General features: G+C 41.4%; 1 protein-coding gene across 1 annotated transcript; it reads left to right on the plus strand.

The window, feature by feature from the left end:
* The first annotated feature begins 2,259 nt into the window (after window positions 1–2,259).
* On the plus strand, window positions 2,260–12,260 carry MAT2B (methionine adenosyltransferase 2B). Its single transcript, XM_052684811.1, has 7 exons — window positions 2,260–2,398; window positions 4,858–5,052; window positions 5,868–5,982; window positions 6,275–6,427; window positions 8,722–8,915; window positions 9,619–9,732; window positions 10,694–12,260. The coding sequence occupies exons 1-7, from the start codon at window positions 2,336–2,338 to the stop codon at window positions 10,862–10,864; spliced, it is 1,005 nt and encodes a 334-aa protein (XP_052540771.1). The 5' UTR covers window positions 2,260–2,335; the 3' UTR covers window positions 10,865–12,260.
* The last annotated feature ends 6,353 nt before the right edge of the window (window positions 12,261–18,613 follow it).

An 18,613-nucleotide genomic window follows, 5' to 3' on the forward strand; every position in this document is an offset into this window, starting at 1 on the left:
TAATAGCATGCATTACTGTCTTGTACACGGGTGCTGCAATGTACACAACTTGAGGTATTTAAACTGACACCACAAGGTTTTGAAGCATGGGGTACTGAGAAAAGATGTGTATTAAGTCTAAGGAAGTATGTGGATAGATCTGGTAGCTAATGCAATCTTTGTGTGTTTGCTGTGCTATTTGAACTTCTGAAGAGGAGGATTAAATTGGCAAGATTCAATTTACACATACAAATTTGCAATGTAGGAGCTTTTCTGAAGCACAGAGTTACTTGAATGAAGAACTTGAGAGAATTTCAGAGTGTCAGGGTTCTCAGTCAGACTGGAGAAAATTATAAAGCTAGCTGGTTTTGTTTGGCTTTTTTCTCTAAAAAGCAACTCTGTGAATGGAGTAAAAGAAACCTACGGACGATGGGGGCCTGGGCTGCCTGTATTAAATGTATTAATCTGGTAGTAAATGTGGAGGTTGATGGCCCTGCATGTGGTAGGGGGGTTGGAGACTGGTGATCCTTGAGGTCCCTTCAAGCTTGGCCATTCTGTGAACTGGTGTAGTCTTACTTGATGGTCTTTGTAGAAATTGCTGTGTTAAGTAATCTTGTACACCTAACAGTGACTGTGGTAAGGCACATGGTTAGGCCATGCTGTCTGTGAGCAACACTGCAAAGAGTAACGGGGTGGGGGAGAAATCTGTAAAACATGACTGAAAATGGAAGAACTCAGGCAATGTGTGATGATACTACGTGAGGGACTTTGTCTTAGAATAGAATTATTTCATACAAGGTTGCTGGTGCTTGCCTACCTGCTCAGGTAGGCTACACCAAAGGGGATTTCCAAGGTAAAATTTCTGTTCATAAACCAGAAAGCAAAAAGCTGGTGGAAAAACCCTGACAAAAACAAGCGCTTTCAGTTATGTAAGCTAGCCTTTTATTTCAAGAGATTAAGGCAAGTGAATGTTATTTGAAGGCTCTAGGAAGCTCAAGCAAAGAAATGATAGCATTGAATTAATGTAGCTTTTTTGAAATGTACATGTTATGTCATGTTAGCTGAAGATTGCCGAAGGGCAAAAACATAGCAAGTCCAGTATTGCAGGGGTACCTTTTTTGTGTGCCTCGATGGTTAAAGCTTTCTACCCTGATTGGCATTTTTGCTTACGTCCATTTTAAATCCTTATTAAACTATGAACAGCATGTTTCACACGGGCAAAAATAAGAGCAACTTTCAAATGATTGGGACCTAGTTGGTAAAGCAGTGCCAGGTTTTGTTGGGTTTTTTTGTGTTTTTTTTTTTTGTGTGTTTTTTTTTTTTTTGCTTTAACTTGAAAATATGAATATGGAGTGTAGAGCAATTGTGTAAGTGGTAAAGGAGGAAGCCGCTGGCCTTGGAGATCTTTCCTGTCCTCTATGAAAAAGGATAAGGAGAGCGTTGAAGTGTGCAGTGGTTGAACCTGGTTATGCTGCTGTTCCCATGATCCTACCGAGCAGCTTAAATGGAGCTAGCGGGAAGAAAACAAAGCATAGTAGGATTCAGATCTACACGTGATGGGTTTGGGATTAGTGCCCTGGTTTGAAAGGTCAACGGAGCTGTTGCTCCTTTCGCTCCATGTGCTCTCTGCAGACAAAAGCAGAGAAAGGTGCAATCGCTGCCCTGTCTGGTCATTCCTCCGGAGGTCATGCCTCAAGTGCTGGCGGAACCGGGGCAGGTAAGGTACTGGGCGGTTAGGGAGGAGGATTGCTGCCGTACTCCAGTGTTGCGATTGAAAGGAGGAGAAAGAGGGAAACGGTGTCTGAAATTACAGTATGAAACAGAGTGCTCTAGTCACCTCCTGGGGCGTTGTGCTCACAGGGCTATTACGTGGGTTGCAATAGAGTAGGTACTAATGATTTCACTGCTTCAACGAGGTTAAGTATTATAACCTATTTAAAATAATAATAATAATAATAATAATAATAAAAAGGATGAAAGGTGATACTGCAAGCAGTGATCATGTAAGAGCAACGAAGCTACTCGAAGTATAACGAAGTATAGAACAGGAGGAGAAGTAGCACCTCCCACTGAGTTTGTGCCCCTTGCGCTGCCTCGCTCGAGGCGGCCGCGCCGTTGCTTTCTCTAATCGAAGGCTTCCGCAAGGCGATAAGCAGACCTCGCCCCCACCCCGCCGCCCTTACCGGCATTTCGCCGCCCTCGGCCCCTTTAAGGCCCTTCAGCCACTCAGCGCGCGGCACCGCGCTGCCCGGGGCGGGGCGCGGCGTTGTGAGGGCGCGTCCCGCGGCACGCACGTCCGCCGGCAGCGGCGGCGCAGCGGAGGAGGCCGAGGCCCGGGGGGCTGCGCGCGGCGGCCATGGTGGGCCGCGAGAAGGAGCTCAAGATCCGCTTCGTGCCCGGGCGCTGCGAGTTGGTGGAGGTGCGCGGGGCCGCGCCGACCTCCCAGGACCGCGGCGCCGCTCCCCGTGGGGCGGGCCGCCGTGCGGGTCGCTTCGGTCGGGCCGTGCGGCGGGGCCGGGACGCGCCGCGAGCGGTGTCGGTCGGTCGCGTGTCGGCGGGCGCGGCGCTACCCGAGCGGCGGAGCTTCGCGGCGCCGAACGGCGTCCGCGAGTCCCCGAAGCGTTACGGCCGCCTGGCGGGCCCGCCCCGGCGCCGCGCGGCTGCCCGGTGGTGTTTGACGCGCGTCCGAGGCGGAGCGGCCGCCGGTACCGCACGGCCCGCCGGCAGCGCTGCACGGCGTTGGCCCCGGCCCGCTCTGCGCTCTGGCCGTGCGGGGCGATGTACCGGCGGGATCCCGGGGCTCGCCGCTGTGCAGGCCGCTTGCAGTGGGAGTCGTTCGGCTCGTCGTGGCTCCGTGCCGTCCCGTTCTGGTTCCTTGTGTCGCTTTCCTGCCGGCCGGTCCTGGCTCATGCCTGCGGTTTTTGGAGATCGTACTTTTGTGTTTTGTCTCGTAGTGTTGCTGATCTGTACACGTTACTTCTCGTGTGAGGTTACGCATTCGTGTTGGTCCTGCTGTGTTTTTAGAGCGTGTCTTCCTTCTGGTTTGTGCAGCAAGTCCTTGATGTGAGTGAGCAGATATGCCCTGTCTGCAGAAGCAGCAGTAATCTCTCCTATGAGGCTGAAAAGTTCGTAACAGAGAAAGCAAGCACCATTTCCTTGTTCCCACTTCTCAGAGGCACGCAGGCAGCCCTGAGGAGCAGTCAGCACACTTCTGTTCTCTGATCAAAGTCAATGTAAAGATAGGCATATTTATTTTTTAACATCGTTTGTTGCGGTTTGCCGTTTTCCAGCTAAGAGTTACCCATTTTCACCCAGTATTTATGGAAATAAATAACTTTTTGCCATAATGCTGAGGAGCATAGATGCACGGTGCTGACACAGCTGCTTTGGGCTTGGCTGTAACCATCACACCTCTGCACCTGGCAGGACAGAAAACTTAAGACTCAAAGGGCAAAGAGTAGAGAAATCAGTGCTGCAGTCAGCCACAGGGAGCGTGTTGTGCTGAAACTGTGAGGGTGCTTGGAAGGGAATGGGTTATCTGAGCTGCATAGCAGACTGTTACCAAAAGCATACTCAGCACAGTATCCTTGTGCAGGGTGCAGTTGGGAAATCCAGGATTTGTAGTTCCTGTGTACTTGAGGCTTTCTTTATTGACATAGCAGCATGTGCTTTCATTTTTGTTCTTAGCAGGCTTTTGTTCAACAATATGTGTGGAAGGAAAGCGTGAAAGTGAATAAAGGTTGCACAGACAGCTGTGAGTCAGTGTTTGCAGTCTTGAGGGCTTGACAGTAGTGAGTGATGCTGGGGAGAAAGGAGCTCTATGTGGACCGGTGCATGTGGCCATCCCAAGTACTGAATGTGCTGTGGCTGAAGCAAGGCTTACTTGGTTGTAGAGATTAAGAGATAAAGTAACCTGATTGCTTTCACCTGCCTTTTATTAAGCTAAGACAAGAGCGCAGTCGTTTTGGCTAATTTGTTATTAGGCTGGTGTGCTCATAAATGATGAATTTATTTTATTTAGTAATATGCATGTTGCTCTGGAAGTAATGTTTCCTATTTGATAGAACAAATTTTCAGCTACAGAGCACTGTTTTTCAACTGTCTGCATCGTTAGCTGTGCATTCTCACTATCACTGATAAAACTGGACCAGCCAAGTTGACCTAATGTTGCCACTACTGAAATGCACCACCTACCACCTCCCTGTGCTCACATCCACTGTCTGGTCTCTGTGAATATTCAGCAAGTGCTGAGGAACAGCACTGGGTACCATTTTTCTCCACATAGAGGAATTCAATACATCGCCTTTGCTTCATACACACTTTCATGTCAGATGCCATCATGTCATACTGTCTTTCTGTTGTCATCTGTCACATGGCAACAAAATGTTATGGAATACTGGTGGGAAGGTACAGCCTCTACTGCCATCCTGCCAGCATCTGCCTCTGATGTCATGGAATAACATAATAAAATAGGAGGCTTTATTTTCAAAGATGCCCCTGTAAAGTTCAAGTCTTCTGTGCCATGATCTCTGTTGGTGCATCCACAGTGAGTTAGCAGATTATGAATGAGGTTAAAATTGTCACTTTTGAGTTTGTCTTTGCACATTTATGGGGATTTTTTTCCTTCTCTTGTAGAAGTATGTGAGTTTCCCATTTGAATTTTGTATTCAGCATCTTCAAGAATATGTTTAACTACTTGACTCTGTACAGTATCAGTGCTCCCAGCTGTGTGTTTTCCATGAGACACTCAATTCACAATGCATCACCATGAAAGCTTATTAATACAGCAGCCCTCCCTTGTAGCCTTGCTAACACTTCAAGATGAGAAGTCCATGAATAACAATAGAGCACAAAACTTCTCCTGTTCTCCTTTCCTAGGAAGATATTGATATTCCCAGTAGACGAGTTCTGATCACTGGTGCTACGGGACTTCTTGGTAGAGCTGTGTTCAAAGAATTCAATGAAAATAATTGGAATGCTGTTGGCTGTGGATACAGAAGAGCTCAGCCTAAATTTGAGCAGGTTAATCTTCTGAACTCCATTGCAGTTCATGACATTATCCATGATTTTCAGGTGAGTTTCTGGCGTAGATGGGTAAGATGCTTGACATGACTACTTGACAGTGCCATTCTGGTACTTAGGCAGTGTGGCTTTAGTGGAAGTAATGGTTTGGTAGAGCTCTGAAGTTCGATTTTATTATCTATGCTATATCTGGAGTATAGGCTTACTTTGTAGGTGCAAATAATTCTGAACTTTATCATCATCACCATAGAGAGAATGCAGGTGGTGAATGTGTGTGTTGGTACACCAGCTCTTGTGGTATAAAGGAGAAGGTAATCATGAGATTTGATGTAGTAGTGAGCAGTAACCGCTTGTCGCGTGTGCAGGACGAGCAGTGTGTTGTTTTCCTGTTCTAACTTGCAAGGGGAGTATGTAAAACCTGGAAAACATTGTGCATTGGAAAATGACTTTAAATATCCTGTTAACAGTGTGTGTGAAATAAGCCACGTGAGAAGAGCTCATCCATAAGTATTTAGGGTAATTTATTTTTTTGTAACGTTACATGTGAGGTAATGCATTTTTCTGTATTTTGTATTATTTTGCTGTTTAAGGAAAAAAAAAAGACAACCTGAGTTTTTCTGTAAGCTTGAAGCCTATTGGAGCTCAAGATTGCAAAACTAATGGTCAGGTTCTGCTGGTGTTCTAATACAAAACCTTCAGGCAGTTTGGTTCTGCTTTGCATTCTCAGGAAAGCTTGCTCCTCAGAACGTGCTGATTAAAAGTACTGCTGCTACTTTTATTATTTTCACAAGATAGTGAAATGCCTTTTTGCCTGAGGGACTTAAGATCACAGTGTTCGTTGTTCTAAATTATTGTTTAATTTCTAGCCTCATGTTATAGTGCATTGTGCTGCAGAGAGACGGCCAGATGTTGTGGAAAGCCAACCAGATGCTGCTTCCCAGCTCAATGTGGCTGCTTCAGGGAACTTAGCAAAAGAGGCAGGTAAGGAGGCTATCTCATGGATTTGGTGCCTTTAAATACTGCATTTACGTAGACAAAAACAAATAAGAGTTACTCAAAGTTCTGAATGTTATTTCTGCTGCTAGTGTGCAGTTGATCCATGTTCTGAGTGACGTTGGTGTCCCTATCAGTGTCTATATCATGGGTCACTGAAAAGACTGAAAAGGGTACGAATGGATCTAGAAGACAAAGTTTTCTGGAAATTTAAGGATTTGCTGAGGTTTCAAACAAGACATGAATTAAAATGGATTACGTACAAATGTTTTCTTTCCAGCTGGGATTGGAGCATTTCTGATCTACATCAGTACAGACTATGTATTTGATGGAACCAGCCCTCCTTACAAAGAGACGGACGTACCAAATCCCCTGAACTTATACGGTAAAACCAAGCTGGAGGGTGAAAAGGCAGTCCTGGAAAATAACGAAGGTAAGAATGCACTTATACATTTCTAATAGAAATGTCCTATTTTGTGTAGTTGTCTGCTAGCTTTACGTTTATTAACTCCCACGTCAGAGATACAGTTGCAAAACCATGGAAAATGGATTTAGAAAGTAATGCGATCGGGAGTCGGTCGTTTTACTCACAAGTTGACCGAAGCTGTGCTGATCTTCATGCATCTTTCTAGTTGTCTGCTGATGGATGTTCGCAAGAGTTGTCTATTAAAGCTCACCTGATCTTTCTAAAGAAAAATCAAACAGATCATGAATATGTTGTACCTTTACCACACAGCATATAGCTGCTGCTACCTAGAGGGACACATTGCACTTGTTCTAAATATTTATTTACGTGTAGGGGAAAACCAGACTTGCGATTCAAGTTCTTGGTTTTGGTTTTCTTGAATGATCTCCTGTTTTGCTCTTACTGCATAAGCACTGGACTTTCCGTGTACCACACACATTAGAGTTCTTGTATTATAGCTTTATAAGGGATTAATAACATATATTTCTTATTTTAAGCAACTCGTTTCACTGTTTTAATCTTTTCTTGATGAAAATTGGCACGTAAAATACATACGTACAATTTTAAAAGGTTTACTTAGTAAAGGAAAAAAAGTAGAACTTGAACATGGTCCCTTTTCTTTAAACTTTTAAGGGAGGTTTGATGGTTTCTAGATGATATGTTGTGAGTTTTTTCTTTACAGATTAAAAGGAAATAAACATTGCTTTTTTTTTTCTCCAAGAAATTTGAAGAAAATGATCTCGGTGCTCCTGCTAAAGAGGCTTCTGATAAGTGAATACGATGCTCTCAGTCTGATTCTGCTCTGCTTAGTCACAAAATGGAAAAACAGATAAATTAGTTTGTTAGCGTGATGATCTTTCAACAAGTAAATGAACACTGTATTTGAAAGTAGTAGGCCTTAATTATAGGCTTGCCGTTAGGAGTAAGAAACAAATTTTCTAAGAAAAAAAAAAAGCCTTCTAGGAAAAGTCTACATGAAGTAAAAATCAATTAAAAGATTATTCTTTCGGTCTCCTATGGGACTATAAGTTCTGAAGCTGGCTGTGATTCTGCTTGCTCCTGCTTCTAGCTTGGTCACAAAGATAAGACTGCTTATAAAAACTTACAAAAACTGCTTGTAAAAACTAAGACTGACCAAATTCAAGTACGTGTTCTGCAAGGCAGTGTGTGTGTCTTGCTAGATCCTTCCACAGTTCAGCATTTCAGTTTTGTTTCATAATGGTTTGAATATGCTCAGGCTTTAGTGGGTTGCAGCAGTTACATTAGAGGAAAGAATTTTGAGAAGATATTTCTGAACATACTGGGAAGAACAAATTGAGTGAACAAATGACTTCTAGTGAATGCTGTTGGGATAGCTGGATGGTTGGACTGGATGATCTTGAAGGTCTTTTCCAACCTTGGTGATTCTGTGATTCTGTGACTGCTCCTAAAGCAGCAGCTAATCAGTGTTGTAGCTGTTATATTTGGGGGTTTTTTGTGGTTTTTTTTTTTCTTTACTACCTAAAGCAATAATATCTGCGTTAGTTTTAATCAGTTTGTCTTAATCTCCTTGGATTCTTCCTCAAAAGATCATCAGTCTTTCCGAGATACTCGTATGATGTATTCCATTACTCCATCGTTAAACGTCCATGTCTTTGTACTTGTTTACTGTTAATTTCATTTCTTCATTCACTGTTTGACATTTAATGCTCTTTACAAAGGCATTCTGTCAATCTGTTCCTTATATGTAAAACTTCAAATTGATTCTGGTGTTTCTGTCTTTTTGTGGGGTAATATCCTGAATGTCCTCTTTTTGTGCAGGGGATTTCTGTATGCTGGGTGAAACGTATCTGTCTGTGATGGATGCCTGAAATACAGTGATTGGTGGGAGTTTATGGTCTTGGTTTTACTCAGAGACAATGTGAAATGCTGGAGTAACTGCAGTTACTTTTTTTTTTTTAAACTTTTCTTTCTAACCCAAATGGACTTTGTAGTTTCTCTTGCAGTGTTGATGTAAGCTTGTTAACAGTGAAAAAAAGTCACTGGTATAAATGAAAATAGGTCTGTATTAATTTGTTGTTCATAAACATTGCTTTAAGGAAGCAACATTCAAAATCATATTCTGAGTACAAATATATTCATTGCTTTTTGTTTCTTATTTATATGTGCTTAACATCACCAACAGATTTCTTAACACTTCCAAAACATCTTTCAGGTTTTGGTACAGCACCAGTGCCTATTTGTAACTCCATTGACACTTTTCAAAATATTCTGTCTTTTAGGTGCTGCAGTACTTAGGATTCCTGTTTTGTATGGGGAGGTGGAAAGACTGGAGGAAAGCGCTGTGACTGTTATGTTTGATAAAGTGCAGTTCAGTAATAAGTCTGCCAACATGGACCACTGGCAGCAAAGATTTCCTACAAATGTGAAGGATGTAGCAGTTGTTTGCAGACAGCTAGCAGAAAAAAGAATGCTGGTAAGAATTTCAAGAAAAATTGGGGTAAAATCAGTTCAAGCTCTTAATGAACAACTGAAAACTACTTCTAACCTGCACTATTCTTTGTATTTCTGGAACAGTGGGAGGGAGGAAGGAGTTATCAGTAAGACTGCAATATCTGCTTTGCATGACAGTGTGCAAGTGTTCTGATAATTGAAACAAAAGTGGGCGAAGTGACAGGAAGATCCTTCTGAACATTGCTGTGTTTCTTCTAGTACAAAGACAAGAACTACGAATGCTTAACCTTTCCGAATGTGCCTTCTACAGATTGCCACCTTAGACTGAAAAAAGCAGTTGGAAGTAATTTCAAAGTTGCCGTTGATCATTGTATTTAGAGCTTGTGTGGTGTTTTCTGCCTCTTTATTTTTAAGTGAGTAATATAGAACAGCTCAGTTCTTTCTTGAGTTCTTTCTCCCCACTTATTTAATCTTCACTGATTGATTTAGCTCTTTCATGTTAATGCTACACAATACAAGCTGTTTTTGTGGAGTTTTATCTAATGAATGTACCACTAATTTTTGATCTCGGTCCCTATTCAGGTGTTTCTCTGGAGGCACGTTGTCCCCAGAACATCAGTGAGGTGCTGTAACTGCCTGTCTGGATGGCATCACGCTGCAAACTTGTTCTGCACAGTTTTTACACAGCTGCTTTATTTTCACTTGTGCTTCCTGTTTTCTCCTAGGACCCCTCCATAAAAGGAACGTTTCACTGGTCTGGCAATGAGCAGATGACAAAGTATGAAATGGCGTGTGCCATTGCAGATGCATTCAACCTTCCCAGCAGCCACTTGAGACCAGTAAGTGATGCACTGTTGAACCTGTAGAAAGATGGAAGTGTTTTATTTTTTCACACAGTAGGTCTGGATCTCACATTGGCTCCACAGGTAAACTTCCTTTTCAGGACAGTCTGTGTGAGTATGCCTAGCACAGAGGTTGCATTGCTGAGGATGCTACTTGGACTGGTGGGTTGCCAGAATTACCCAGTCAGTAACCAGTTTCTGTCTGTAATGCAATATTATTTCTGCAGAACAGCTCCCCTTAGTAATAAGCAAATCCACATTTTGTGTTCTGCTTCTTCAAAAAAAAAAAATAAATAAAAAAAAATAAAAGGTTGACAGAACATTGTCTTGGGGGTAGGAATCTGAAAGAACTTTTTGGTTTTATTTCAGGCACTTAAAAACTTACTCAGTTTTGCTTTGCTTAAAAAATAATTCTGCAGTTCTGTTGACACTCCAAAATAAGACTGTTCTGAAAGAAGTAATGATAATGTTGTTAGGATTTAATGTACAGGTAAGGATAAAAAAATAAATTCCAAGGGGGTGCATTAGTAGTAGCTGGAACTGAAATGTGACTTAGAAAATGGAGAGAAAGCCTGATTTATTTTTTTTTCTTGCTAAGTCGATTTCTCTTCAAGTATACTAATCAGGATATGGTTCTGTCAACATTTTTGATCATCATTTTTACCTTGTAGCTACAGTCATACTTCAAAAATAGGAATAAAACAAAAAAGAGTATAGGTGGTAATAGGTAATGGCAGAGAATGAGAAATGACAGAGCTCAAGACACTTCACATCACTCTGCCTGATGTTTCCTATGCTGAGATGAAGTTAACTATAAAAAAAACAAAAACACAATACAGGGGAATTTTCCTGAATAAAAAGGTTCCAAATGAACATACATATGAGAATAAATATTCAATTTTTGCCATTTCTAATTGTCTGGTGATGTGTTCCTTTTTTGCATTAATTCTTCTTGTAGATTACTGATTGTCCAGTTGTGGGCGCTCTTCGGCCAAGGAACGCTCAGCTTGACTGCTCCAAGTTGGAGATGCTGGGGATTGGTCAGAGAACACCATTTCGAGCAGGAATCAAAGAATCCCTTTGGCCTTTCCTCATTGACAAGAGATGGAGGCAGACTGTCTTCCATTAGTTTGTAACTTTTTTAGTAAAAGTATGGTATGTGGCACTTTTTTAAAAGAAAAAAATAGTTTTGTATGAGTGTTCTTAAATTGTGACACTTAAGAGTTTTCATTTAATCAGGTAAACGTGTGGTCTTGCACTAGTAAAATCGTTAGCCTAAAAAAGTTCAGTGACAAACACTGAGTCTGTATGACACCACAGATCCTTCCTTCCATTTGTACCTGTCCAACCTAATGTCTGTTTGTAGCAGGTTGTGGTTCTTAGTAGTCAGCACCATTTGATGCTGAGAATGACACAGATGACTTGTAGACTTCTTTTTGGCTGAAACATGCTGTTGATGCTTAAGGTCTGTGCCATCGTTGTATATACCATTTCACTTTGCTAAGAGACACAGTCAGTCACTTTGTCACCAAAAATCTGAGTTATTTGATTTCTGAAGTGGTTGTTACTACGAAGTTAAACTGAAACAGGAATTCTAAAATGTTGTTTTGCTTGAGCTTGAATCAAAATGTTTTTTAAAAAAAGTGAAACTTTATTTTTGCAATTATCAAGTGTACTTTTTATGCTTGAAATATTTTCAGAGTGTTCTGTAATTTAATGCCTGCAGCTTCATATTTGTATGGCAAATTCTCTGCACTTGTTTTAATGATCACTTAAAGCTATAATAGGGAGGGGAAAAATAATTTTGACCTTTGTTTTGGGGTGGGTATTGGAGGTTACTTTCTTGTTTTGACATCTTCATCTTCTTTTCTGCATAGTATTTGGGATTGGTGAAATTATTTGTAGGAAGATGTTCTAGGAAATACATGTGAGAGAAAAGAGGAAAGGTATTTCAAGAGTTTATAGCACTCCAGCTTCTTTTGCACAGACTCAGATCTTGCACTGATGCAGCTTGTTCTGGAACAGCAAAGTGCATATGTTAAATGTTTGCACTGCATTGTAACCACAGGAGTCTTATATAACCAAACCTCAAATCTGCTTATATTTAGTCCTTGAAATTGAACTCAGTAGCTACTTAAAAGTAAAGGAAGAACGTGGTTTGTGAAAGTTAGCTTCCTTCTGAAGTTGTTAAGCAACACGAACGCTCTGAGATTGCCAGCAGACCATTAGTAAAATTAGGAAAAGCTGCATTTTTATGATAATTTATTTTTCTGAGATTGAAACAGAGTGGGTGAGGGGAGAAGGTGTTCATCTTCAAAAATATGTTGGGAGGGGTAAAGGGTGGGACAAAAACAGACCAACTTCAAATATTATAAAGGTCAGCTTTACGTTCAGTTCTCTAATTTTCAACTGGCATATGTATGCTAAGAGTTCGTTATCCTGGTTTGTTTTCAGTCTGAAGTCCTGATATACACCTGGTAAGCTGTTTCCAAAGTGACAATAAATATATATTGCAGCATGAGAAACATGTGTCCATTCTTTATTTTCTCCCAATATTTGTTTGCTCAAAGTCATAAATACTTCTAATTCCTGCCAACTTAAAGTGATGTACAACATTAGGAGGTCAGCCCTGCTTGAATCCTCACTGTAGGCTTATTTCTATATTTATATTCATTGCACTTTATCAGCTAAGGAATAAAGAAATCACTGGTTTCAAAGCCTCCTCTGAGTTCAAGAAAAACCTGACATTTTTCAGGAGTGAGTCATTTGTAGAGATTTCTTGGCTGCTTCAGGAAGCACTGAGGTATAAAAGGGTTTGCTTTCCAATGGAAGCTCTGTAGCAGAAGTCTCAGTGATGAAATCTCCAGTGGCTTTTGTACACAGCTGGGTTTTCATGCCCAACAGGTTTACAGAACAGATTGTTGTAGATTTTGGTTTTATGTTTTGTCTTGTTTTGTTTTTTAAGGTCATAACAACTTCCTTGCATCCGAATTTCCCAATTCACTGATAGGCTAAGACTTTGCAAACAACTTACAAAAGCAACAAAAAGAAGTAAATATATGAACGAAACTTTGTTGGATGTTGAGGCTGTAGCTTCTATTAAATTCCATATTAATTTATTTTGTGATTAATGCTGAAAGAAAATAAAATTGATGTTACAGCTCCATGTAGAGACTTACTCTTCCTTTGGGACTTACTGTTGATGAGGTATAAGTGAAATAGGAAAATCAGATGATGTACGAAATCCTTTTGGTCATTAAGAACCCAGTTCTTGAGGTCATACATTAAAATCTCTAAACACAATTTCAGCTCAAAACAATCTTGTAGCTCTTTCATTTTTTACTGTATATAGATTTCAAACGAATCTAGATCATCAGAAGCTGGTGAGATGTCTTATCAAAGAAAAAGAAAGGTAAGATACAAAATGTCACATTGGCATTTTTGTGATCCAATGTCTGTTGCCTGGAAGCGGTTCTGGCCAAGTGATCGATGCAGCTGTCAGCTCCATGTGAAATTACTGTAGCTGAAGGAAGGCAGAAGCAATGTTCTCTAAGTACTGCATCCTTGTGCAAGGGAGATCTCCCAACTAGGGAGATTTAGAGCTAGTTGCTCTGTGCTCCCCTCTGAACTAAAACACACATCTGTAAAGCTACAATTGGCTTAGCCTGTAACCATGTCAGTACCTTACCTTTTCCATACCCTTCACTTGCTTTACAGCAAATGCTTTTAAAAGCTATGTAACAAGGACTGCAATTGAAGCAGAAGGGTTGGGAATTGTAATATGTGTGTTTTGCAGTGAGAAAAATACTACTCAGAGAGCATCTCAAATTCTGCAGAACACGGTGAGCATACTACTTCATAAAATCCACTGTCATCTTGCTGTCCAGGCTCTCTTTGCAGTAGTATTTCTGTAATTTGTTCATTTCTTAATACAGATTGACAGAAGAACATCATGAAAAATAACTCCTATGAATGAAGTTGTTCTGTGGGTTCAAGGTCTGAAGAACGGGCTGAAAATATTCACTCAGCCCTGCCTGACATAACCCACCCGTGCTAATTCCATGCCCACGTAAGCTTTTGCCTGAATTCATTGCATTCGAGTCTTCTGCTGTAGAAGTGAATATGGGTATCTGAATGAGGAATGTGGGCTGGAAACCATTTTTCAGTGAGTAATCTCGCCAACAATAACTGAATTTGTTAAGGCGGATTTCCCAGACCAGTGTGTGCTCCAAAGGGAATGCATGTCCCTTTAGGGGGCTCAGAAGGTATGCTCTGTGTAGACAGCACGACTGCAGCAGGCTAACTCTTGCTCCAGCGCACTCTGATGTACCTTCAGATCCTACCTCCTTGCAGGAGCTCTGTGGCAACTTTTTCTGCATGGCGCCTGCCAGAGCTGGGGAAGAGCAGGATAAGCAGTTGGTGGGGTGTGAGGGCAGGAATGGATGCTTTTATCTGTGTATCTGAACCTAGGGGCTGGGAGGACTGGGGGCAGAGAGAAGCAGCAGCTGCAGGACTGTGAGGTGTTCTCTGGGCATGCTGAGGGTGGGTGCTGATGGCAGGAGCCCAAACCTCGAAACAATGTTTCATTTTGCATTGGAGTTTTTTTCTCTTTGATTGCCGTCTGCAATAACATGCCAAAACGGGCAACCCAAATTTATATCCAATTTAATTCCTGAATGAAAAGAGAAAACATTCTAGTAGAGTGAACTGTAACACACAGTGCATACCTGTCAGACACGATTTCCAATGATAGCACTCAGTTCTAACCTGGATTTACTTGAGGTTGATGTGCGCTAACTCACTAGTGACTTGAATTAGCTGAGTTTTTAACTATCTCTTTCCCGGATGCTCTATAATTAAATATCTAGATTTCCAATGTTTTCCTTCTTTCCTTCTTTCCTTCCTTTGTAGGACAACCTTATTTTAAGCTGTGTTTGGGTTTAATGTTTTAACTTTGCAATCCATCATTCTCACATATAAAAATGCTTGAGCATCTTAGGGATTATGGTGTAACAGAAGCTTAGATAAACTATGTAATAAGTCAGAAATGTATAGCCTCCTACAACGTACCCAGTTTTTGATGAGATTTTGCAGTTTAGAGATAAATTAAATTGTAAGCTTAGCACTGTCTCAAGGGAACTTGAGTTGCAGCCTTGGGCTCAGAGAACTTGTGGCACTGCAGTGCTGTTTGTTTACTTTATAACTTGTATTTGCCTGAATTTATATTTAATTAAAGCCTTAGAGAAATACTTCTGTATGAGCTGGCTTCTTTATAACCTGAGAAAGGGCTCTCAAGGAGGATTGGCTGTTTAGTGACACTGGCTTCCAACATAATGACTGCTGTGCAATGTTACAGGGCATTTGTGAGCATGAAAAACTGTCCTTAGTAGTTACGTAAAAAGAAATGTGTAAACAGCAGGGAATAGGAATTACATTAAGAAAACTATCACAAGAAAGATTTCTGCTTCTGCTTACTGTTCCATTGATTTTAGTAGGGTTGCTTACCATGCTTTCATTTAAGCACAGGCATCAATGCTTCAGAGTATCTTGATGGGAGAATGAAGATAGAGATTGTCTCCTTACATCATGAGTGTAGTTTGACAGTACTCTGTTGGGTACAGTACCAGAATCAGTACCACAACGGAGCGGTTAAGTTCCAAATCTTTGTATTGCTGTCTAGGAAGTGATAGCGATGGCAGTGAGCGTAATCACAGGAGGATGGACCTGGTAAGATCTCAGAAGTCACTGTTTGTACCCCAACCTCAGTGACAATTCTGTACACTGCTAAAAGGCAAAGCATAGGCTAAACTGTTTATAGCTTTTACCTTAAAGAAAACTGGAAAAGATTATTTCTCACTTTGTTGTTAGCAGTAGTGCAGATAAAATGTAAAAATGTTTTATAGGACAATATCTGTATTTGGACCTCTTATATCAAAGCATATGCTTCTACTGTTGAGCTAAAGGAGCTGGCTATGTGGTTAGCTGGTGATGGAGGGCATGCTCAACACATCTGCAGATGGCACCAAATTGGGATACTCAGACAAGCTGGAGGAATGAGCAACAGTGACTATATGAAATTCAGCATGAGCAAATGAGAAGTGCTGCACCTGGGAAGGAAAAGCCCTTTTCAGTTGATCCAGGGTGAGCAGCACATCTGCAGGAAGGACCCTGGGTTCCTGGTGGACAGCAAGATAGCTGCTGAATAGGAGACAATGGACATAAACTGAAACGTGCAGTTCAGCCTGGACGTAAGAAAAAGAAAATTTCACAGTATGAGGACAGTGAACCACTGGAAGAGGTTGCCCAGAGAGGCTGTGCAGCTCTTGAAGGTTTTCAAGACTAGACTGAATAAAGCCACCCGGCCTTACCTCAGGGCTGACCCTGCTTTGAGCAGGAGATTAGATTAGAGGCCTCTGTGGTCCCTTCTGACCTGATACACCCTGTGATCCTATGACAGAAAAGGGTTAAAGGAACCATGAAAATGCAGAAAGAAGTGAAACATTTATAATCAGCAAATAGCTGCTGGGAGCACTGTAAGAAAGGATGAAGATGTGTGATGCTGATGCTGCAAGTAGTCTAAATGAATTTCTTTGGCCCATTATTCATGAGACAGACTGAAGGTCATATTCTGCAAAGCGGACTAAGAGAGATGTTAAAAGGTTTTATGATTATGCTGGAGCAGACAGGCAATTAGAAGTATTAAAAGCTGACAAGGCACAAGGTCAAGATGAATTATACATTTCAGTATTCTAGCAGGAGTGGGAAGAGGAATATTTTGAGCAGCTCATCCCTTGGAACAGTGGTGCTTCAAAAGCTAGGTGTAGGTCTGAAGTACTGAAGATGAAGAAACATGCCCTTGTATACAAGGGGGATTTATTTTGCCCAAATTCAATTTCCACAGGAAGACAGCAGTGAAAGTCTTTGTTAAAAGGAGAAAGAAATGTCCAAATGAAAGCAACAACAAAATGTTTTTGTTTTTGTTTTCTGTGTGATATTCTACATATTTCCTCAAAATAGACAGTCTAGATTGTAAATCAACGGTCTTGCAATATAGTTTGACCATCCCTTGCGACAACAGACAGCATGGACACACATGGCTGAGCAGGTGAAAGCAGCAGGTATTTTTTTATCCTTTCGCAAGTGCCTGAGCGTTGAAGAGGCTTTATGAAGAGCTGTTTGATGCACACAGGTGAAGCAGAAGCTTCAGATTTTCTCCCTGAGGACTTGAAGTACTGTGCTTTCCAGACTATGAGGGACTACACTTTCATTGTTTGTCTAAACAAAAATGCATGACTATTTCAGGTCTTCATTAGATAGTTAGCTACAATATAAATGCAAGTGTGTACACTGATAACAGTGATACACAAATTTGACACATACTGAGAAGAAAAAGAAAGCATAGGAGACACAGTGAAAGTACAAGATAATCAGTGTCTATAAACAAAGTCTCCTCTCTGAAAACAAATTAAATAACATTAGCATAAGGGAAGATATGCTTAATTCCATATCCCAAATATCAGTGTCTGTAATATTCATCAATAAACCAGATGTAAATAACAATACTGTAAGAGAATAGAATCACAGAATCACAGAATACCTCTGCCTTAAAGAGATACCTTATCAGACTGAGGTGTAAGCAGTGTTCAACACGTTATGCAAATCACTTTTGCAAAGGCTTTTCAGGGCAGTTTGGGAGCTGAGCACTGAGCAGAGAAGGTAAATCCTGTGATACACTCTGAGTCTCTAACCATCCCGCAACAGGCAGCACTCATCTCATTTATTCAAGTCCGAAGTACTTCCTAAGTGTACGGTTAATTTCAACTTGATTTTCAAAGGCTCAAAAGGAATATTATGTATCCACTCAACGTGAACTGAATGCATAACACTTACGTGAACATTTATTTGTACTTTTGATAGGCCCTCTCTTCTGTGTTTGTTCACTGCAATTAAGTGGGAAGCTTTGCACAATGTCCTCCTCCCTCCTGCTGAGAACTGTTCCAGTTTATTCTATCATGAGAAAATACAGCTTCTTCAGCTTCTAGAAATACGATTCGTCTAACTGAGACTACAGGGGCAATCTTGCTAAGTGTACATCCCACCAACCTGGAGGCGTCACTTCTGAAGGTCAATGATAAACTAAGGCAGAGGAAGGGAACAAGTCTGAAACACAAAGTTCCAACCAAATCCCTGGCAACAGTGGTGCTGGGCCCTCACTATCTGCGCAGTGAAGGACTGGCTTACTCCTCTATCCAGGGCAATGCATTTGAAGTTGGGTGAAAGTGCAGCAAAATATTACTGTCTGTATTCAGGCCTTTTTTTAATTTTATTTTTGTTTCAGACCATAGATTATCATTGGTCTCACGTCTGTTTGATTTTTGAAGAAGACTTTGAATGGGGAAAGGAGAGAGATAATGGAAGAGACTGATTAGGGCAATAACTAGTAGGGACAGTATGGAAAACCAAAGTAAGAAAAATGCAAGTGAATGTATTAACAGTGGCGTGTAGGCTTAAAGATTCGTATTTAGCACTATGCACTGAAGTCAGTGCCCTGAGGGCAGTCCTGGCCATGGCAGGGATTGGCGGTGCTGCAGGGTTTGCCCTGACACAGAGACACACTCCAGGACAACTGGGAACATTCTGAATGGAAGAGCTGCTGAAGTCCCTCCAAGTACACGAACTGGGTCAGAGCTCAGCATATAACCCAAACCCTCTGAACCTTCACTGGACAGCTAAAGCCCTATCCCAGCCAGCTGCTCCTCCTCAAACAGGGAGCTGTTAGGGAAGGCACCTCAAACATGGCTTTTCTGAATTGTCAAGCCTGTATGAGGTAAAACCTCTGGGTGGGGAAGAGACATGTAGCTTGGAAGGATTTCTTTCT

The sequence above is a fragment of the Tympanuchus pallidicinctus genome, unplaced genomic scaffold, assembly GCF_026119805.1.
Source record: "Tympanuchus pallidicinctus isolate F22 unplaced genomic scaffold, pur_lepc_1.0 scaffold21, whole genome shotgun sequence".
NCBI classification, from domain to species: Eukaryota; Metazoa; Chordata; class Aves; order Galliformes; family Phasianidae; genus Tympanuchus; species Tympanuchus pallidicinctus.

What these genes read in the sequence shown, in the direction of transcription:
- MAT2B (XM_052684811.1), top strand. Translation starts at nt 2,336, where the DNA reads ATGGTGGGCCGCGAGAAGGAGCTCAAGATCCGCTTCGTGCCCGGGCGC. An exon ending in GGCGCTGCGAGTTGGTGGAG is followed by an intron (nt 2,399 to 4,857) that starts GTGCGCGGGGCC and finishes CTCCTTTCCTAG; the next exon opens with GAAGATATTGATATTCCCAG. An exon ending in TAGCAGAAAAAAGAATGCTG is followed by an intron (nt 8,916 to 9,618) that starts GTAAGAATTTCA and finishes GTTTTCTCCTAG; the next exon opens with GACCCCTCCATAAAAGGAAC.